Source organism: Neovison vison, chromosome 2, assembly GCF_020171115.1.
Source record: "Neovison vison isolate M4711 chromosome 2, ASM_NN_V1, whole genome shotgun sequence".
Lineage (NCBI taxonomy): Eukaryota > Metazoa > Chordata > Mammalia > Carnivora > Mustelidae > Neogale > Neogale vison.
The window spans coordinates 192,964,380-192,981,182 of NC_058092.1; the positions used below are offsets into that span (position 1 = coordinate 192,964,380).

General features: G+C 49.7%; 1 protein-coding gene across 1 annotated transcript in view; it reads left to right on the top strand.

The window, feature by feature from the left end:
* TSPAN14 (tetraspanin 14) overlaps positions 1-16,803 on the top strand; it is a 53,154-nt gene that overhangs the window by 10,807 nt on the left and 25,544 nt on the right. Inside the window, exon 2 of the mRNA XM_044239941.1 lies at positions 16,617-16,714. Coding sequence (XP_044095876.1) covers positions 16,634-16,714 — 81 coding nt within the window. The 5' untranslated portion in view covers positions 16,617-16,633. The remainder of the gene's footprint in view (positions 1-16,616; positions 16,715-16,803) is intronic.

The following is a 16,803-nucleotide window of genomic DNA, read 5'->3' on the forward strand; positions in this document are numbered from 1 at the left end:
ACTGACAGTGGAGCTATTCACAGGCTCTGCCCTGGTTTCCTGCTGCCTCCCATTGTGGATTTTTGAGCTGGGAGAAGGGAAGGGGGGAGGGGGCGCCCAGTGCTGCTATTGTTGGTGGCGGCAGGAGCCCATTATGCTCCTAGAAGTCTTTTGGGAGACCGGTCTTAGCCACTCCAGGGCCCTGTTGTGTTTCCTGATGTTGGGTGAGCTGCCCAGCCTGGACTTTGCCCTCTCCCTGTGCGCCCCCCCCCCCCCCCCCCGCTCTTCTTGGAGATCAAGGTGGGCCCTGCTTTTTGTGGTTACCTCTATCAGGATCTCCCTTCTGCCCCTCTCAAGTCTCTATGCTGTGCTTGGAACCGCCCCCCTCCCCCCAAGAATTTGGAGCAGCCAGGCAAGGAGTGGGAATGCGTGGTGCCTATCCTCTCAGCCACCTGCCTGCCGCCTCTGTGCTGCCTGAGCTCTCCTGGGCCAGCTATGCCCTTGGGTGGCAGCCAGGTGTGTGCCTGGGATACTGTCAGCCTTGCAGGCTCCACTTCCCTTTGTACCTCGGTGCTCAGCCCAGTGTCCCCTGTTCCTGCGTGGAGCGCTCAGCTGCAGAACGGCCTGCTTGCTGGGGGGCTGGCCTGTAGCCTCCACGCTGCCTGAGCCCCGGCCATTTTCCTTTGTTCTGCCGCGTCCGGACTCTTGAATTTCAGACGGGCAGCAGACTGGGCGGGCAGCAGGCAGCAGGCAGCAGACGGCGGGTGCAGAGCACCAGTGGAAGCCCTTAGGACATGGATCTTCCCACTGAGCCAGTCCCTTGCTGCTCTCCATTCTCCCAGCTATCCCCCCATCTCCCCAGGGTTGCTGAGATCTCTTTGATTAGAGACAGTCACCCCCTCTTACTGGATCAGAATCCTGGTGACTTGTGCATGAATCTTCCCACTGAGCTAGTCCCCCGGCTGCTCTCTAGTCTCCCAGCTGTCTCCCCATCTCCCCAAGGTTGCCAAGATCTCTTTGATTCGAGACAGTCACCTCCTCTTACTGGATCAGAATCCTGGTGACTTGTGCAATGGGGACCTGGAGAGGTCCCACCTGTTTGTGGCGGTGGAGGAGGTGAGAGAGAAGGGAGGGGGAGAGAACACACAGCACGGAAGGAGCTCTAGCCTCTAGGTCTTTGACAGACAAAGCTACTCCCAGGTACCAGGTGTGGTCTTCCTTTACCTCCTGGCCCTCCTGCGTGAAGTCCATGGAGGATCTCTTGGCATGTAGTAGTGGCAGGGGTGGCTGAGAAAGTTTCTTTTTATTTTGATCTCTGTATGGTTATGGGAATTTTTCTCCCAGCTGAGGGGACCCATCCCCTGCCCCTTTGTCTCACCTCCCCTGGTTTTTGGTGGGCGTAATGAGCTTCCTCTTGGGGGACCGATTTCACCCGTGGGGTGGAGTTGCCGGCAGAGCCGAGCGCTACACTTGGGTAAGTCTTTCTGGAGTTGAGCCTGCCCCAAACCAGAAGTCTCTTGCTTTGCTTTCTAAACCGCAGCCAGAATCTGTAATAGTCATCTGCCTTTGAAATAGAGTTGTTTTGCATGAGGACTAGTAACTTTCACTATTTTTTTGTGTGTTTAGCATTTTATGTTACCCATCCAAAACCCATCCATCTTTGAGATGAGCCTGGCTCACTGTAGGGGAGGAAAAGTAATTTTCCCTCTGCCTTACTTTGTTCTTCACTGAGAGCTCCTGTAATAAAAGGCAGATTAACAGGAGGAAAACAAACAGAAGTTTAGTAACAGGTACACCTCCTGCATACATGAGACGGATCCAGGAGAACTTGAGGAACTGCCTGAAATGGCCTAAGCCATCACCTTAAATGCGTGCTTCAGCTGGGAGGGAAGACCAGGAACCGGGATAAGGTTGTTAATGCAGATTTAAGTTGGGCTCTGGCTCCCTCGATAAGAGTTTCTTATGATTTAGTCTCATCCTAGTCTTCTGGTGCTGAGAGGGGACAGCCTTCCAAGTGGAGACTCCCCTTGTCAATGTAAATTTCCCTTCAGTAACTTCTCCTTGGTTCTCAGAACTTCTCCCCTGCCTGCTGTCTTTAAAAAATAACTAGATCGAGGTAATCTTTATGCCAGAGAGGTAGATTTTGGGGTGGCAGATTCCGTTCCCTTCCTTATTAGCCAGGTCTCACAAATTAGGAAGTGAGTCCCAGCCCTGGACAGGGTTGTATTTTGGAGTTGCGTCATTTCAGCAAATGTATAAGACACAGCAAAAAGCTAAGTTTACTTTTAAATGCATTGAAACACAGGTGCTGCTTTTAGGTAGTTGGACCCAGACGGGGTTGGGAAGGGTCATGGTTGCCCCAGCACGGTGCTCTGGAAGTGGAGGTGGAAGGCTGGGTTTGAGTCCTGGCTCCACCACTGTCTCTTTCCCGGGGACCTTGGCAATTCATTTCCATAGGCACCCGTCTCTGGAAAATGGAAGGGGTGCAAAGATGAACTTCAGGAACATTTTAGCACTGACTCTGAGCTCTTTGACTGTAATGGTTGGTCACTATCTCGAAAGCCCCTCTTGCTAACTCAGGATCTTTTGGGGGAGGAAATGTTATTAGATGGGATTGGCAGAAGGCATTTCTTCCTTAGGTTCTCGAGAGGTGGTGGTGATAGTCCCTTTCACAGATGTTTTTCACACTGGAAACTCACCCACCCTGAGGCCAATCTATAATATCAGTTCTCAGGGGCTGGGTGTGGTGTGAGTGAGTAACTCTGCTCTCCAAAAGGCTGCTGCATTCCCTCTTTGAATCATGGGGTCTGAGGAGGAAGGTAAATCTCTGCCTTTTACCCTCTCTTAAAGTGAAGCCAGGCTGTTAAAAGTAAAAACAGAAACATTGACATAATGACACTCTTTGTACCTAAATATCCCCTCTCCTCTTCCTACAAGGGAGGGAGCGGGGTGGGGGTGGGTGGCAGAGAGGCGGGATAGGGGGGCCTGCTAGGTTTAGATTTTGTCTCCATGTTGTTGTGGATTCCAGAAGGCAAAACCATCCTTTTGCTGGTGCCCCTTTAGGGTTGGTTTCTGGCCCTTTATCTGCCTTTCCCCACCCAGCCGCCATCCCCTGGGCCTCCTGTGCCTGGCGGCCCAGTGGCTTTCCTCCCATTGTCTGCCTGCCTCACCAGGACCGGCCTCTGTGTCACTGCTCTAGGCTGTGCGTTTCTGCCGGAAGTCACAGCAGTCTTTCTTGGAAGATGCCCAAGAGGCAGAGAGTTCAGCTTCTCCAGTCACTGGGTTAGAGTAGCTTCCACAGCTGTGAAATGGGAATAAAAATAACCTGGAAGGATCCAGTGGGAAGCATCGAAATACTGAACAAAGTCCAAAACTCCAGCAAAGCAGATGACATCCCCGTCAATCTAGTCACAGTCAAGGTGGGTGGCCTTTCCTTCCACGACTTGCCCTCATGGTTGTGGCTTTTCTGTTGGGCATCTCGGCTCCTCCCCGCTCAACGCGCTGCCCACCGGCCTGTCACAGGGCAGCATTGGCAGCACCTGCTAGCTTGTTGAGACGCAGCATTGACATTTTCACAAAATTCCCAGGTGATTTGCATACACTTTCAAGTTTGAGAAGCCCTGGCTCAGACACCTTTGTTCTGCCCGCCCGCCTTTTGCTCTAGCACCTTCCTTAGTCTGTTCCGTGGTTTTGTAGACCTCGCCCTCTTGCCCTCCTGAAAGCTGTCGACTTCAAACGGGTCTGGGAGCTCTGACAGCCCCTGTCCCTTTGGGTGTGCAGTTTCCAGCAGCTCTCCCTGGGTGCTGGGGGCGACGGGTGAGGTGAGGCTGGGGACCGAGAAAGCCCCTGGGCCTGCAGCTGCAGGCACCTCCCCCACGCCTGCTGGCGAGGTCAGCTTTGGGGCACGGAGCCCTCCTTTGTGAAAGGGTGGCAGGGAGCCTCCCTCAGCCATCTGGTGCCACTCACCCTGCCCCATCTGTCCCAGCTGGACGACAGGATCAGAATCAGGTTGTAAATGTTGTTTTCTCATAGAAACACAAACCATTCTGTAGAACGACGTTATGGTGTATGTTGAAGTTCAAAGAAATCGTTCAGAAAGGGGACTGTGCCTTACTTTTGTAGCAGAGAAAAGTTTGCTACGGCTCCTCTGATACCAGTAGGATTGCCTGCCCACCTCCTGCATTCTGATGGGGGTTTGTGGGCATGAGTCTGCCAGGCTGGAGAAGACCTGGCTCCCCGCACAGCTGCAGGGGTGGCGGGTGGCGGCTAGCCTGCTGGGACTCTGTTTAGGGACTGAGCTGCTAATCTCCTGACAGACCCCCCTCAGCCTTTTTTCCACAGGACCCACCATTGATTTGCATTTAAAAAAAAAATTTCTCCCTCCACCCCATTCCTTTTCTCTTTATGTTTTCAGTGCTCATAGTTCTATTTATTTTTTTTTGAGCAGGCTTCATTTTTCTTAGCTTGTTTGGGAAGTTTGTTTTATTTTCTTTGCTCTGTGAGCAGGCCCCCCCACCCCTTGCCCTCCCCAGGGCTGTTTGCATTGCTGGGAGGGAGCCAGAAGCCAGGCTCTGCCCTGGCCTTGGAGAGCTCCCACCCTGGAACAGGAATCCGGGGTGCTCCCAATGCTGTCCTTGGGGTGAAGTGGGTTGGTTGTCTTAAAACACAGGATATCATAGCAGACTGTGCAGTGTTAGGTACAGTGGTTTTTAACATTTTAGAACCATAATCTTGATGCATTTCAGGCATGGAAAATTGGAAGAAAAGGAGTCAATATGTGTAATTGTCAATTCTCTTACGTAGTTTGTGTATGTGTGTGTGTTGCCGCGGAGCAGGACGGGGGTGGGGCAAATGCCTACAAAGAGAGCACTTTAGGTCTGCATGAGACCAAATTCTTACACCTCCTATTACCCCCACCACCACCCCCCGCGGCCCCTCATGGTGGGGAAGGCTCAGTTCTTGGAGCAGAGCTGATTTCTCCCCAGAGTGGGCCCGCTTATCATCTGGAGCGTCTGTGGCCGGTAGGGCCCCCGCGGTGTCAGCTCTATGGGGGCAGCTACGCTGGCGTGTAGTGACACTGTTGACAGAGCCTGGCCTGGAGCAGGGGACACACCCGGGGCCATGCTGATAATCGCCTCGGGGAACCTTCTGGGGGAGACGGTTGGTGGCCTCTGTGTCGCGGCAGCCGTGTGGTGTCTCCATCTCAGGGCACGCTGGTGACCGGCTCCATGTGGAGTGTTCCTCTTGTTCACACTTAAAGTAGCCTCTCTGTCGAGCATTTCCTGACCAGCTTCCCGCCTCCTCCTTCCTTCCTGTGCAGGAGGATCCTGCCCTCCAGCACCTTCCTGACTCCGCGTTTTGTAGAAGGAAGTGTGTCCCCGGTCCCCTGAGTCAGGCAGCGATCTTGCTGGGAGTGCTTGGCCTCCACAGCCTCATTGTGGGTGCCTTGCACGCAGCAGGTGTCCAGACATGTGCAGTCAAGTCGGTGGTGTTTGTCACCCACCATGAAAGCCTTTTCCCTGGGAGGGACTGGCTGAGTGAGTTGGCACACTCCGGGATTGCTCCACAAGTCTTCTTCAGTTGAGGGAGCCTGTGCCCCAGGCCCTTAGCTGAGAATTTCAGAGTGGACAGAGGGCCCAGGTGCATCCCCCTGAGGTCTGGAGGTTTCAGTGTGCTGGCCTCCTGGAGTCTTGTCCCTGCTGAAGATGTCACTGTGAACTGGGCCAGGATTCTCCCCATCTTGTGTATACCCAGCTTCTGGGTGTAGACATTAGGGCTTCAGAGACAGGCCCGCCGTGCTGATGGGGCGCTGGGCACCGTGGCCCAGCTCCCCGTCCTCCTGCGAGCCGCCATTGTCACCTTCCACGGCAGAGGGGATAGCCGCCGGGAAGACATGAAGGTGCCAGGCCTCCTTTAGCCAGCTTTCCGAGAAGTTGGCGGGCAGCAGCTGAGTGTGACTGGGCCCTGCCTCACCGGGGTGGGCCGGTGGGTGAGCCACCTGGTGAATCAGCCTCACCGTCTCTCTCTGGGCCCCAGGCTTGCTCTTGTTCCTAACATGGTGTTTGCATTTGTTGTTGTCGTTTGTTGGATGGTTTGTTTAACGAAAATGGCCACAAGCTCTACGTTTTGACTTGAGGCCAGTTATTTTGTAGAATCTCCTTTAACTTGAATTTGTTGGATTTTTCCTTAAGATGAGATTCACATTCTGCATTTTCATCAGGAATACCGCAGAAATGAGGTGTCTTCTCAGTACATCCCCTCAGGAGGGACCCGTGTTGGCCTGACTCATTACTGATGATGGAAACAGTGATGACTTAGTTAATAAGGTGGTATCTGCTGGGTTTCTCCACTGCTGAGTTACTATTATGTTCTCTGTAATTAATAAGTGTCCTATGGCGAGGTCCTTTGAGATCATGTAAACAGGCTGTTTCTCATCAAACTTTCATCAACTAAATTTAGAGCCCGTTCCTGTCTGAATGTTTGTATCCCCCAGATTCACATACTGAAATCTACTGCCCCATTTGACTGCCCTTTGGAAGGTACTTAGGTCTGGAGGGTGGAGCCCTTATGAATCAGATTAACACCCTTAAAAGAGACACCACAGAGCTCCATTGCTCCTTCCAGTGTGTGGGGCACACGGCAGAAAGGTACCAGCTTTGAACTAGGAAGAGGGCCCTGACTCGGCCTTGCTGGTGCCTTGATCTTAGACCTCCCCAACTGTGAGAAATAAATTTCCATTCTTTATAAGCTACCCAGGCTGTTTTAGCAGACTTTGTTGTAGCAGCTGTAACAGACCAAAACAAAAACAAAAACAAAAACAAAACCAACCCACTGATGATTCCTGACACCAGATTCTTGATAATTCTTTCTGTCATGGTGGCTGAACAGTGATATTTTATTTTATTTTATTTTTTAAAGATTTTATTTATTTATTTGACAGACAGAGATCACAAGTAGGCAGAGAGATAGGCAGAGAGAGAGGAGGAAGCAGGCTCCCTGCTGAGCAGAGAGCCTAATGTGGGGCTCGATCCCAGGACCCTGAGATCATGACCTGAGCCGAAAGCAGAGGCTTTTTAACCCACTGAGCCACCCAGGCACCCCTGATATTTTAATTCCATTAATTCCTTCTGCATTTATCATTTGGCCTTCTACTGTAAAGGAGAGTTTTGTCTTCTCCACTTGTTTATTTGTCCATGTATTAGTATATATCTGAGCAGACTCACGGATTTTTATTTTATTCAGTGAGTTAAAATCCATTACTGTAATTGTTAGTCTGAGGCTCAGATTCTTGCGGATTGGCCAGCAAGGGTCCCTTCAAACTGACTGCCATGAAGGACAGCTCTTAAAAATGTGAATTTCCAGGTTTGTCACAGTCCTATTGAACTAGTCTCCATGTGCATTATGGAAAAAGCTCCTTGAGTGATTCTGATGTTCTTTGGAATTTGGGATCCCCTGGACCAGGCCCATCATTTTCAAGTGTGCCCCTCGTGGAGCCTCCCCTTTGCTCCCAGACGCCTGAGATGCGTGACCTGCTCTGCCTGTCTCCATGCTGGGTTTCTGGGTCAGAGTTTCTTTGAACAAAACCTCCTGTAGCTTACAAAGTAATAAAAATAGTAAGTTTGAAAATCACTGGATTCGGTGACCTCCATTCTAGGCCCAGCATTGCGCCCGCTGAGCCCTTGCCTCTCCGCTTCCCTCCTCTGACCCACTTCCGTCCCTCCCTCTCCTTCTTTCCCGGTAACAGCACTGAGGTAGACAAAGGTCTCTCCTCTCACCAAGATCAACAAGGAGGCCCCTTGGTGTGCCTTAGACTCAGCAGGTTTTGGGCTGTGGGTTTTGGTGGTGGAAACTCCTAACGCTATGTTTGCGAAGTTCAGAGTTTCATACAGGAAACCAAGCACTTAGAACCCCAGGCACATTGGGGAGCCTGCTGGGGCTCAGAGCAGGTAGCCTGGGCTTCCCTGGACCTCCACATGGATTGAGTGGACATGGAGGCCATCCCTGGGCCTCTAGTCTCTGAAAACGAGGACCCTCCATTTTCCCATACCTGTGTGCCGGGGGCATGCTGTCCCCTTGATAAATGGGGGTGGCTCACCCTCACCCCTCTGTGGCTTTATAGTGTCTTCCCCAGAGGAAGAGTGAAACTTCTGGATACTTCTGAGTGGCTGCTGCCACCGTGTCCAGTTCACACTGTTCCTGGCAGACCCTGACTGTGAAGAGTTGGGTTGTAAGGGGAATGGGCTAGAGTGGGACATAGACACTTTGACTCTGAGCGTGACTCGGAGAGCAGTAGAGAGCCTGTAGATCTGAGCTCTTCCCCTCTCAGTAGGTGGCTGTGCCTTGGGACTGTTTCCACACCATTCCTGTGGGCAATGAGAGAGCCTACTCTGGCCTGCCCTTGTGACCCTCCCGCCCACTGGAACCTCTTCTTCCCTATTCACCTATCCCTTCCTAGGCTCATCACCTTAGGCCTGCCTGTTTCTTTGGGCTGAGAACGTTCCCCAGCCCCCAGTGGGCTCTGAGGTCTCCCCTTCTCGGGCGCTAGGGATGTCCAGGGCTTGAGGCATGCTACCTGGGGGTGCAACAGGGCCCTCAGCTCCTTTGGGAGTAGGGCTGCCCTTCCCTGGGATGGGCCTGTGACTTTGCCAGGTCAATCCTGGGAGCCTCGAAAGCCACATGGAAAGATTGAACCTTGGTGAATGGCCGACTGGAGAGTTGAGTGGGAGAGGAGACAGCAAGGGTGACTAGGGAGGGGTAAGGGTTCTAGATTATGGGTGGATGGTGCTGTCCAGGTACAGTGTAGTTCAGCTGGGATCTCTGCTCAGGGCCTCACATGGGCCACACATCTGGGTGTCAGCAGGGTCACATTCCTCTCTGGATACTCTGGGGAGTAATCTGCTTTCAAGCTCATGTTGGTTGTTGGCAGAACTTAGTTCCTGACTGCGGTAGGACTGAGAACCTGCTTCCTTGCCTGCCGGCTGTCAGCCAGGGCTGCCCTTAACTCCTGCTCCACGTGCCCGTGGCTCCTAGAGCCCAGATCTAGCAGTAATGCACCACATCCTTCTTGTACTTGGAACCTGGCTACTTCTGCCCTCAGCTGATAGAAAGCTCTGCTTTTAAGGGCTCACATAATTACATTGGACCCACTCTGATAATTAAACTATTTTAAGCCAGTTGATCAGTCATCTTAACTACATTTGCAGGCTTATTTTGCCCTTCCTTTTATATGGTGATAAATCATGCTTTCTGGTTTTTTGCTTTGTTCTGGAAAAAGATGGCAACTAAAAATATTTTGAAGTCTTCTTAGAGATCTTGGTAAATTGTTGGATTGAGTGGACACACCTATTTTTACTTTGTTACAGAACCCCACAGAAGTTAAGATAGAGGGAATTTGTATTTTTATTTATTTTTTTAAAGATTTATTTATTTATTTGAGAGAGGGAGAGAGAGCAAGTGTGACTACGTGGGGTCAGGGGCAGAGGGAGAAAGAGAATCCTCAAACAGACTCCCTGCTAACCACGGAGCCCGACATGGGGCTCAGTCACAGGACCCTGAGATCACGACCTGAGTTGAAACCAAGAGTCGGCTGCTTAACCAGCTGAGCCACCCAGGAGCCCCAAGATAAAGGGAATTTTTAAAAAGGAATGAGTCTCTGAGGACAGGGGAATGGGAGAAGACAACAAGAAAAAATTTGCCAGCCAGGAATAGATGCATGAGTGACCGAGTTTAAAATAGAGAAGTTGGTGTCACTACATTGTTACTTCAGGGTTAGCGGGGCAGAGGTGCATCTGAGGTAGCTAAATATAAGAATTATTGGAGAGTAGCTGATGTGGTTAGATACCTAGATTACTTTCCTTCCTCCATGATGCTTGGTGACACCCTTTCCCTTTGGCTGGATATTGGAGATTTATTCTAGAGAAGGAAAAACCTTCTTCAGAAGGTGAGACTACAGGTGTTCCTGGAGGTAAAAGTGGGAGATCACATTCATTCCCCAGCTTTCTACTTCCATTTGGCTTCTAGAACACTGACATCCAGACCCTTCCCTTCTAGGGAGGAGATTAAAATAAAGGAGACCTCACTGGGGGAACCTGATTGGTCTAGGAGGAAAGAGATAATGATGGCGACTGCTAGGATTTTCTAGCAAAGGCAGCCACATCAGCCTACAACAGAAACTCAACAGCCCCGGGACTCAGCATTTCCAGCTAGTTTTTAGGCATTTACCCTTCCTCATGAGGATTACTTAATTATGGGGTTTATCAAGGGTTACTAACAACTGAAGAAGCTGCCTAATGTGAAAGGAAGGAAAACAAATAGGAAAAAAAAAAAAAAGCAACTTGAGAGAAACATTCCTATTTAGGAAGAAGAACATTTTGAAAAAAATTTAGACATTTTCTCAGATAAAAGAAATTTCATATCCATGAAGTAAGAACAGGATACTATTTAAAAAAGAATATTTTGAAAACAAAGTGGTTAAAAGTTTAAAAATTAAGGGAAGGACAAAAGTATCAGAATGATTAAAAGAAAAAGTGGAAGGAGTCTTCCAGGAAACAGATTAAAAAAAAAAAAAAAAGGTAAAGAGTTGGATAATAGAGCAGAAGGATCAGGCAAGGTTCCCGTGTCCACCAATAGGAGTTGCAGAAGGAGAGAACAGAAAGCAATACAAGTGGGGAAAATGATCAAGAAAAAGAATTTCCTGGAAGGATATTGGTTTCCATATTGGAAGAGCTCATCAGTTGTTGAGCCAAGTGGATGAAAATGAACCCAGACCAATGCCCTGAAATTTCAGTATTCCAGGGAGAGAGGGATGATCCTACAACTTTACCGAGAGAAAGAAGCACATCAAACACACAGATCAGGAATCTGAGTGGTTTCATGGCTTCTCGGTACACTGGAATATAGAAGATGATGGAGTGGTGCCTTTGTCATTCTTCGTGAAATTGATTCCCAACTCTGTACACAAACTTTTGTTCAAGGATGAGGGTAGTGTAAGATGCTTTCAGACATACAGGGTCCCCAAACCTTGCCTTTTGCACAGAAGGGTTTCTCCACCCGGTGGAGCCAAGACTGCATCTCTCATGGGCTGTATCCCAAATTGAAGTAAAGGAAATTCTGCACACCAGTCCAGCTCGAACTCAGTAAGCTCCAGGGGAGTTTTCCTCTGGAAGAAGAAATAGAACTACAACATCTGGTATGAATGAATGTACTTAGAGGAGACTTGAACAACTGGTATTGAATTTGGGGATGAATATTGATAAATTTATAGGAAATTAAACAAAAATAAGAGGATTATTAATTCCAGAGAACAAAAAGTGGGAACAGTAATGATGGTTTATATGGCTCACTCTGATGGCCGAAGAGATCATAATAACGTAAACTCTGAAAATCATTCCAGCCGTTGCTAGAGTTTAACTGTAATTGGGATTAGAGATACAGAAAAGGAGAAGAGTAAGGAGTATCAGGGGGACAAGCAGTTTCCACGGGAGTAAAGAGAGTTACATCCTTGGGGAGCCTGGGTGGCTTAGTTGACCTTGGCTTCGGCTCAGGTCATGATCCCACCAGCGTCCTGGGATCAAGCCCCATGTTGTGCTCCCTGCTCGGTGGGAGCCCGCCTCTCCCTCTTCCACTCTCCCTGCTCTCTCTCTCTCTCTGTCAAATAAATAAAATCTTTAAAAAAAAAAAAAAGAGAGAGAAAGAGTTACATCCTTGCCTTCTAGGGTAGGAAGTTGGTAGGTAACACCTAGAACTGAAAAGCCGGGGAATAGTAATGCAAGTATGTTGTGTACAGAAGTTTCTAAGAGCTATTGTGTGCAGTATAAATACCAAGATCAGCTGGAAGTTGAAAAGGTCCCAAGCCGTGGCCCAGGATCTGCTCTGTCAACACAGTTTTTACAGTGGTTGCTTCTTAGGTAATGTGCAAGCATGATCTTGAAGAAAACAAACAAACAAACAAACAAAAAAACCCTGGAACAGCAAATCTAGAACGCAAGGCACCCAATGGGGGAGGGATGGTTTCATGAGGCTCAGTTGTGCATGGGAGTATGTGGGCACTGGCTTGATTTTGTTAGTGTGTTTCTTATTATGGGTCATGGTGAAAATGTGAAAAACAGTGTTTAGTGGTTTCTCATTGCCAGTTCACTTTTCACCCTACTAAATTGTTAAGATATTTTACAGCTGAGCATGTGCTGCTTTTTTTAAAATTGAAAATGAATGAAGAGCCCGGGCACCTGGCTGACTCAGTTAAGTGTCCCAACTCCTGGTTTCAGCTCAGGTCATGATGTCAGGATTGTGGGATCGAGCTGCTGTCAGGCTCCATGCTCAGTGGAGAGTCTGCTCGAGAGTCTCTCCCTCTGCCCCTCCCCCTATGCACTCGTGTGCGTGCTCTCCCTCTCTCTCTCAAATAAACAAAATATTAAAAATAAATAAATAAACAGCAAGAGGGAGAAAGAAGGACTCTTACAGCTTGAAATGATCCCAAAGTAGACAAGCCTGGTCTACAGTGCCAGTAAAGGTCATCACATTTGGAGGCCAGTAACCTCTGAGGTAGGCCCGCCCACCCTTCCCCCCAGCAGTGGCCAGTTTGCATGTATAATGCAGAGGTGGTAATGGTGAGCACAACAGTGGAAATGTTTTTAGAGAATCCTCCGCCCCATGTAGCCATTTCCACACTCTTATATTCCGTTTTGGCCTTTAACCACATGCTTACAAATTGTTCCGTAATTGCAAACCATGATGTTCAGATTTCATACTTAATGCATATTCCTTTTCCTCTGTTGGTTTATTTTCTGGAGGCAAGTTCTTAGTCATGACTTTATTGGATTAAGGGTATGACTTTTTTTCTTTGGTTTTGAATATCTCTAAACATATTGCTTGCCCAAGGGTAGTGACGGTCAACTCTGCTGCCAGCGACCAGGTACGACCTTGCCACCCTCACCAGGGGCTTGCCTGGAGTAGTGCCGGTGTTGTTGCTAAATGGTGGTACGTGAAATAGTGTCTCTGCGTTGTCTTTTGGTGTCCCATCCAGTGGTGTTGAGCATTTTGCCAAGATAGTTACCGTGTCCATCCATTTCATATAATGTAAATATCCTTTGTCCTTGTGTCTAACACTGGAGTCTTTTAAGTATGGATTTTTATATATTGTAGATTTTTACCCTTTGTCATAACTGCTGCAGCTGCTGAAAACATGATTTGTATTTCTTTTTATGTTAATGTTATTTTTAATTGTACGGGAATTTGAAAACTATTTATCTGTTTCATATTGATATATATATATATATTTAAGATTTTATTTATTTGACAGAGAGAGAAATCACAAGTAGGCAGAGAGGCAGGCAGAAGGGGAGGGGGAAGCAGGATCCCTGCTGAGCAGAGAACCCCATGAGGGACTCGATCCCAGGACCCTGAGATCATGACCTGAGCTGAAGGCAGAGGCTTAACCCACTGAGCCACCCAGGCGCCCCTCATATTGATATTTTTATACTTTGTATTTTTTCCCTGTTGGGTCAAAAGCGAAGGAGATTTCCTGAAATGCTCTGTTATTTTGTGCATGCTTGCAACCTTAAATATTTGGATTTATTTTGGCTTATTAGTTAGCTCTCAGACTGCTAGCCAGCTCTCTCAACACTAAGACGTGATTGTAACCTTCCCCTTTATTTTGAGATATACATGTTTTGACAACTACTTTGTCATGTAAATGCTTTCTTCTGTTATAATAAGTTTGGGAACTGAGACAGTTTCAGGACTTGAAAACTGTCCAAACCTTTCCATCACCTCCTTCCCTCGTTACCTCCTTTAGTTTATACCCTGGGATGCACCCGTGTGGAGACAGGATCTTTCCGTGACATTGAAGTTCAGGATCTGCCTCTCCACCCTCCGGCCAGTGGGATACAGAGCAGTGCAAGGGTGAGAGGCAGCTTTTCCTCCCTGCTCCTCAGGTTCACAGTGGGGCGGGGGTGGGGAATGAGCGAGCTCTCCCCACCTCGAGGTTGGTTGAGTGCCTTATCTTCCCATAGGGAGGAATGAACAAGGGGGTAGACAAAGACTGAACTGTTTCCCCTCCAGTTTCCTCATTTGTGCGTTGGATGGGGAAATGCTGTCACTGGGACAGCCCCACCCGGAGGCCACAGAGGGTTATCTTGGTTCAACAGCAATGGTGTGATGCCTGGTGTGAATGCTCTGGGTCGTGCATGGCAGGTGTGTAGGGGACACATTTGAGTGTGGTACACTGCGTCGTGGTTGCTTAGGGTGCTTCTGGTCCTTCCCCGGTGTGGACCTGGCTAGTGTAATTCCAGATGCCCGAGTTTCCAGGAAGTGAGGGCTGGGAGGGTATGTCCTGGGTGTGGAGATTCTCTGGGTGTGGATTTGGATGGCCCCTGATGTCTGTGAAAGCAGTCTTACTTGGGTGGCTTTGTGTCTGTGGGGTGAGGCCTTCCGGGCCACATGAAAGGGGGTGAAGCCTATGGTGAGGGTGGCCAGGCGCCCTGTGGAGAATTCCCCCCTCCAGAGCCTGCAAGCCCGTGGGGTTCCTGTGACCTTTCTCTGTTCTCCACAGTTAATTGGCCAGAGCTGAAGAGTAGGGATCTCCAGGTTGAGAGTCCTAGTATCACCTTAGGGTAATCATTTCCCAAAGGCTCCAAGCAGGGGGCAGGGATGAGGTTGCCAGTACTGAGGAAAACAGATCGACTTGTGCTAACTAGCCAGTTTCTCTGTGGAGGAAGAAGGGAGTCTGACTTTGCTTCATAGCTTTTAAGAGCTTTACCATGGTTAAATGATGCCCAGGGAGTACTCTCTGGGACTCTTGAAGTTTGGGGTACCGTGCCTGGGCAGCCTTCCCCAGTCTGTGGGGTCCAGTTCCAGGGGAAAGTTATGGCCATCCTTCCAGGCTTCTCTAAGAACCATGAAGAGGAGGCGGTGTTTGACGATTCCAAGAAGCAGGATTGTCTTGTCCATAAAAAGGAATAGGGTTTCTACCTTTTAGAACATTTTCCTGACTTCTAGGCCATTTCTGGCCAAGTTGACAGTTCTCTGTCATAAACTTACCGGAGTTTTAAGTTAAAAATGTTTTTTCTCTATATGCATGAAGCCAGTCACCTGTAGTTGGAGAAAAACCCAGTGCTTTCGGGGTTTTGTCTTGTGTGAAACACAAATGAGTGAATGTTGGTTCCCTTTAGTTAGTTGCCTACTGCCAGGCATCCCGACCCTACCTCTGGTCTGTGTGCTGGGCTGTGGCTAGCACAGTCCTTCTACCTTTGCAGGCGGCCCTTGGTGCGTGGGCTGATACCTGGGACGTTAGGCTTGTCAGAATCACCGGGGAATTTATCAAACATGCCAATTCTCAGCCTCAACCTGCACCTACTTCTCAGGACCTGCAGAGGGTAGAGCCCTCAGATCTGTATTTGGAAGGAGGCATGTGATGCTGCCAGCAGGGTCCCTCAGCACCAGGGACGCTAGGGATCAGTTTGTTGAGGATGCTGAGGCCTTGAGAAGGCAGGAACTTGCCCAGGGGCCTCTTGTGTGTCCTGTGTCCATGGTGTCCCATTGCATTCGTACTCCCTTCTTGAAGGGGACTTTTGTGGAAGTCCTGTGCTGAGGGCGCGGTGGGGGCTTCTGGGCCGTTGTCCCCTTCCTGGCTGGTTTTGGAGGCCGGATGGGCCAGACTCTCCCATCACCCTCTGAGGGAGGAGGTGAGCGAATGGTGGGTCCAGGCTGCTGCGCCTGTCAGTGCCACCCTGTGGCCAGGAGGGTGAGCGGTCACGGCACCCATTCCAGAAGGGTGGGGTTTGCGTGTCCCTGCTTGGCATCACTTGCTCAGAACATTACAAGCCCGTGGTCAGTCCACCGAGGCCACTCCCAGGAAGGGATTTTGCAGCAGCCCTTTCTTGACAAGGTGGCAGCCGCTGGTTTCTTCCTGGCAGTTGTGGGTGGGTTGTGTCTTCAAGGCCCGAGTAGCCTTTTCTGTTTTTGCCTCCCCCCTGCACCCCCCACCACCCGCTCAGCCCCAGAAAGTGGGAGGAGAACAGGGGCTGGGGCGAGTATTCTCCTGGGAGCCCTAGGTCCTGCCTGCCCCCCAGGGATCAACTTGAGATCCCCACCCCCTTCCCCACCACAGAGCCACTGTTTCGGCAGCAGGGGGTGGTGGAGGATAAGGGCCCACCTGGATTGCTGTTGGGTTCCAGAAGGAAAGTAGTAGGGGCACCTGTCTGGCTCAGTCGGTTGAGCATCTGCCTTCGGCTCAGGTCATGATCCTGGGGTCCTGGGATCAAGCCCCACATCGGGACTCCCTGCTTTGCGGGGAGCCTGCTTCACCCTCTCTCTGCCTGTTGCTTCCTGTGCTTGTGTTCTCTCTCTCTCAAATAAATAAAATCTTTAAAAAAATAAATAAAAGTTGGCATCCTCCATTCTTTAAAAAATTCTCTTCTTCTTTTGGCTGCTTTTAGAAAGTTGACTTAGCGTGATTCTTGCCCAGTCTGTAGCTGGCACTGATAGTGAAGTGATGCTTGGACTCGTGCAGGACACGGGAACAATTTGGAGACTTCTAAAGTCTGTGTGTGAGCCTCACCTTGGCTCTTCCTGGGGGAGGGGTTTTGGGGGGTGTTTTGCAGCCTACACGTGTCGTCTTACCACCCCCTGTCTGCCCACAGGTCCCGCTTCTCGGAAGATGCACTATTATAGATACTCTAACGCCGAGGTCAGCTGCTGGTACAAGTACCTGCTCTTCAGCTACAACATCGTCTTCTGGGTGAGTCCCCGAGAGCAACCTTCGTCCCCTGCCTTGTCCTTTGTTCAGTGGATAGCATTCTTCATGCACTGCCAATTGGCGAGGCCCGC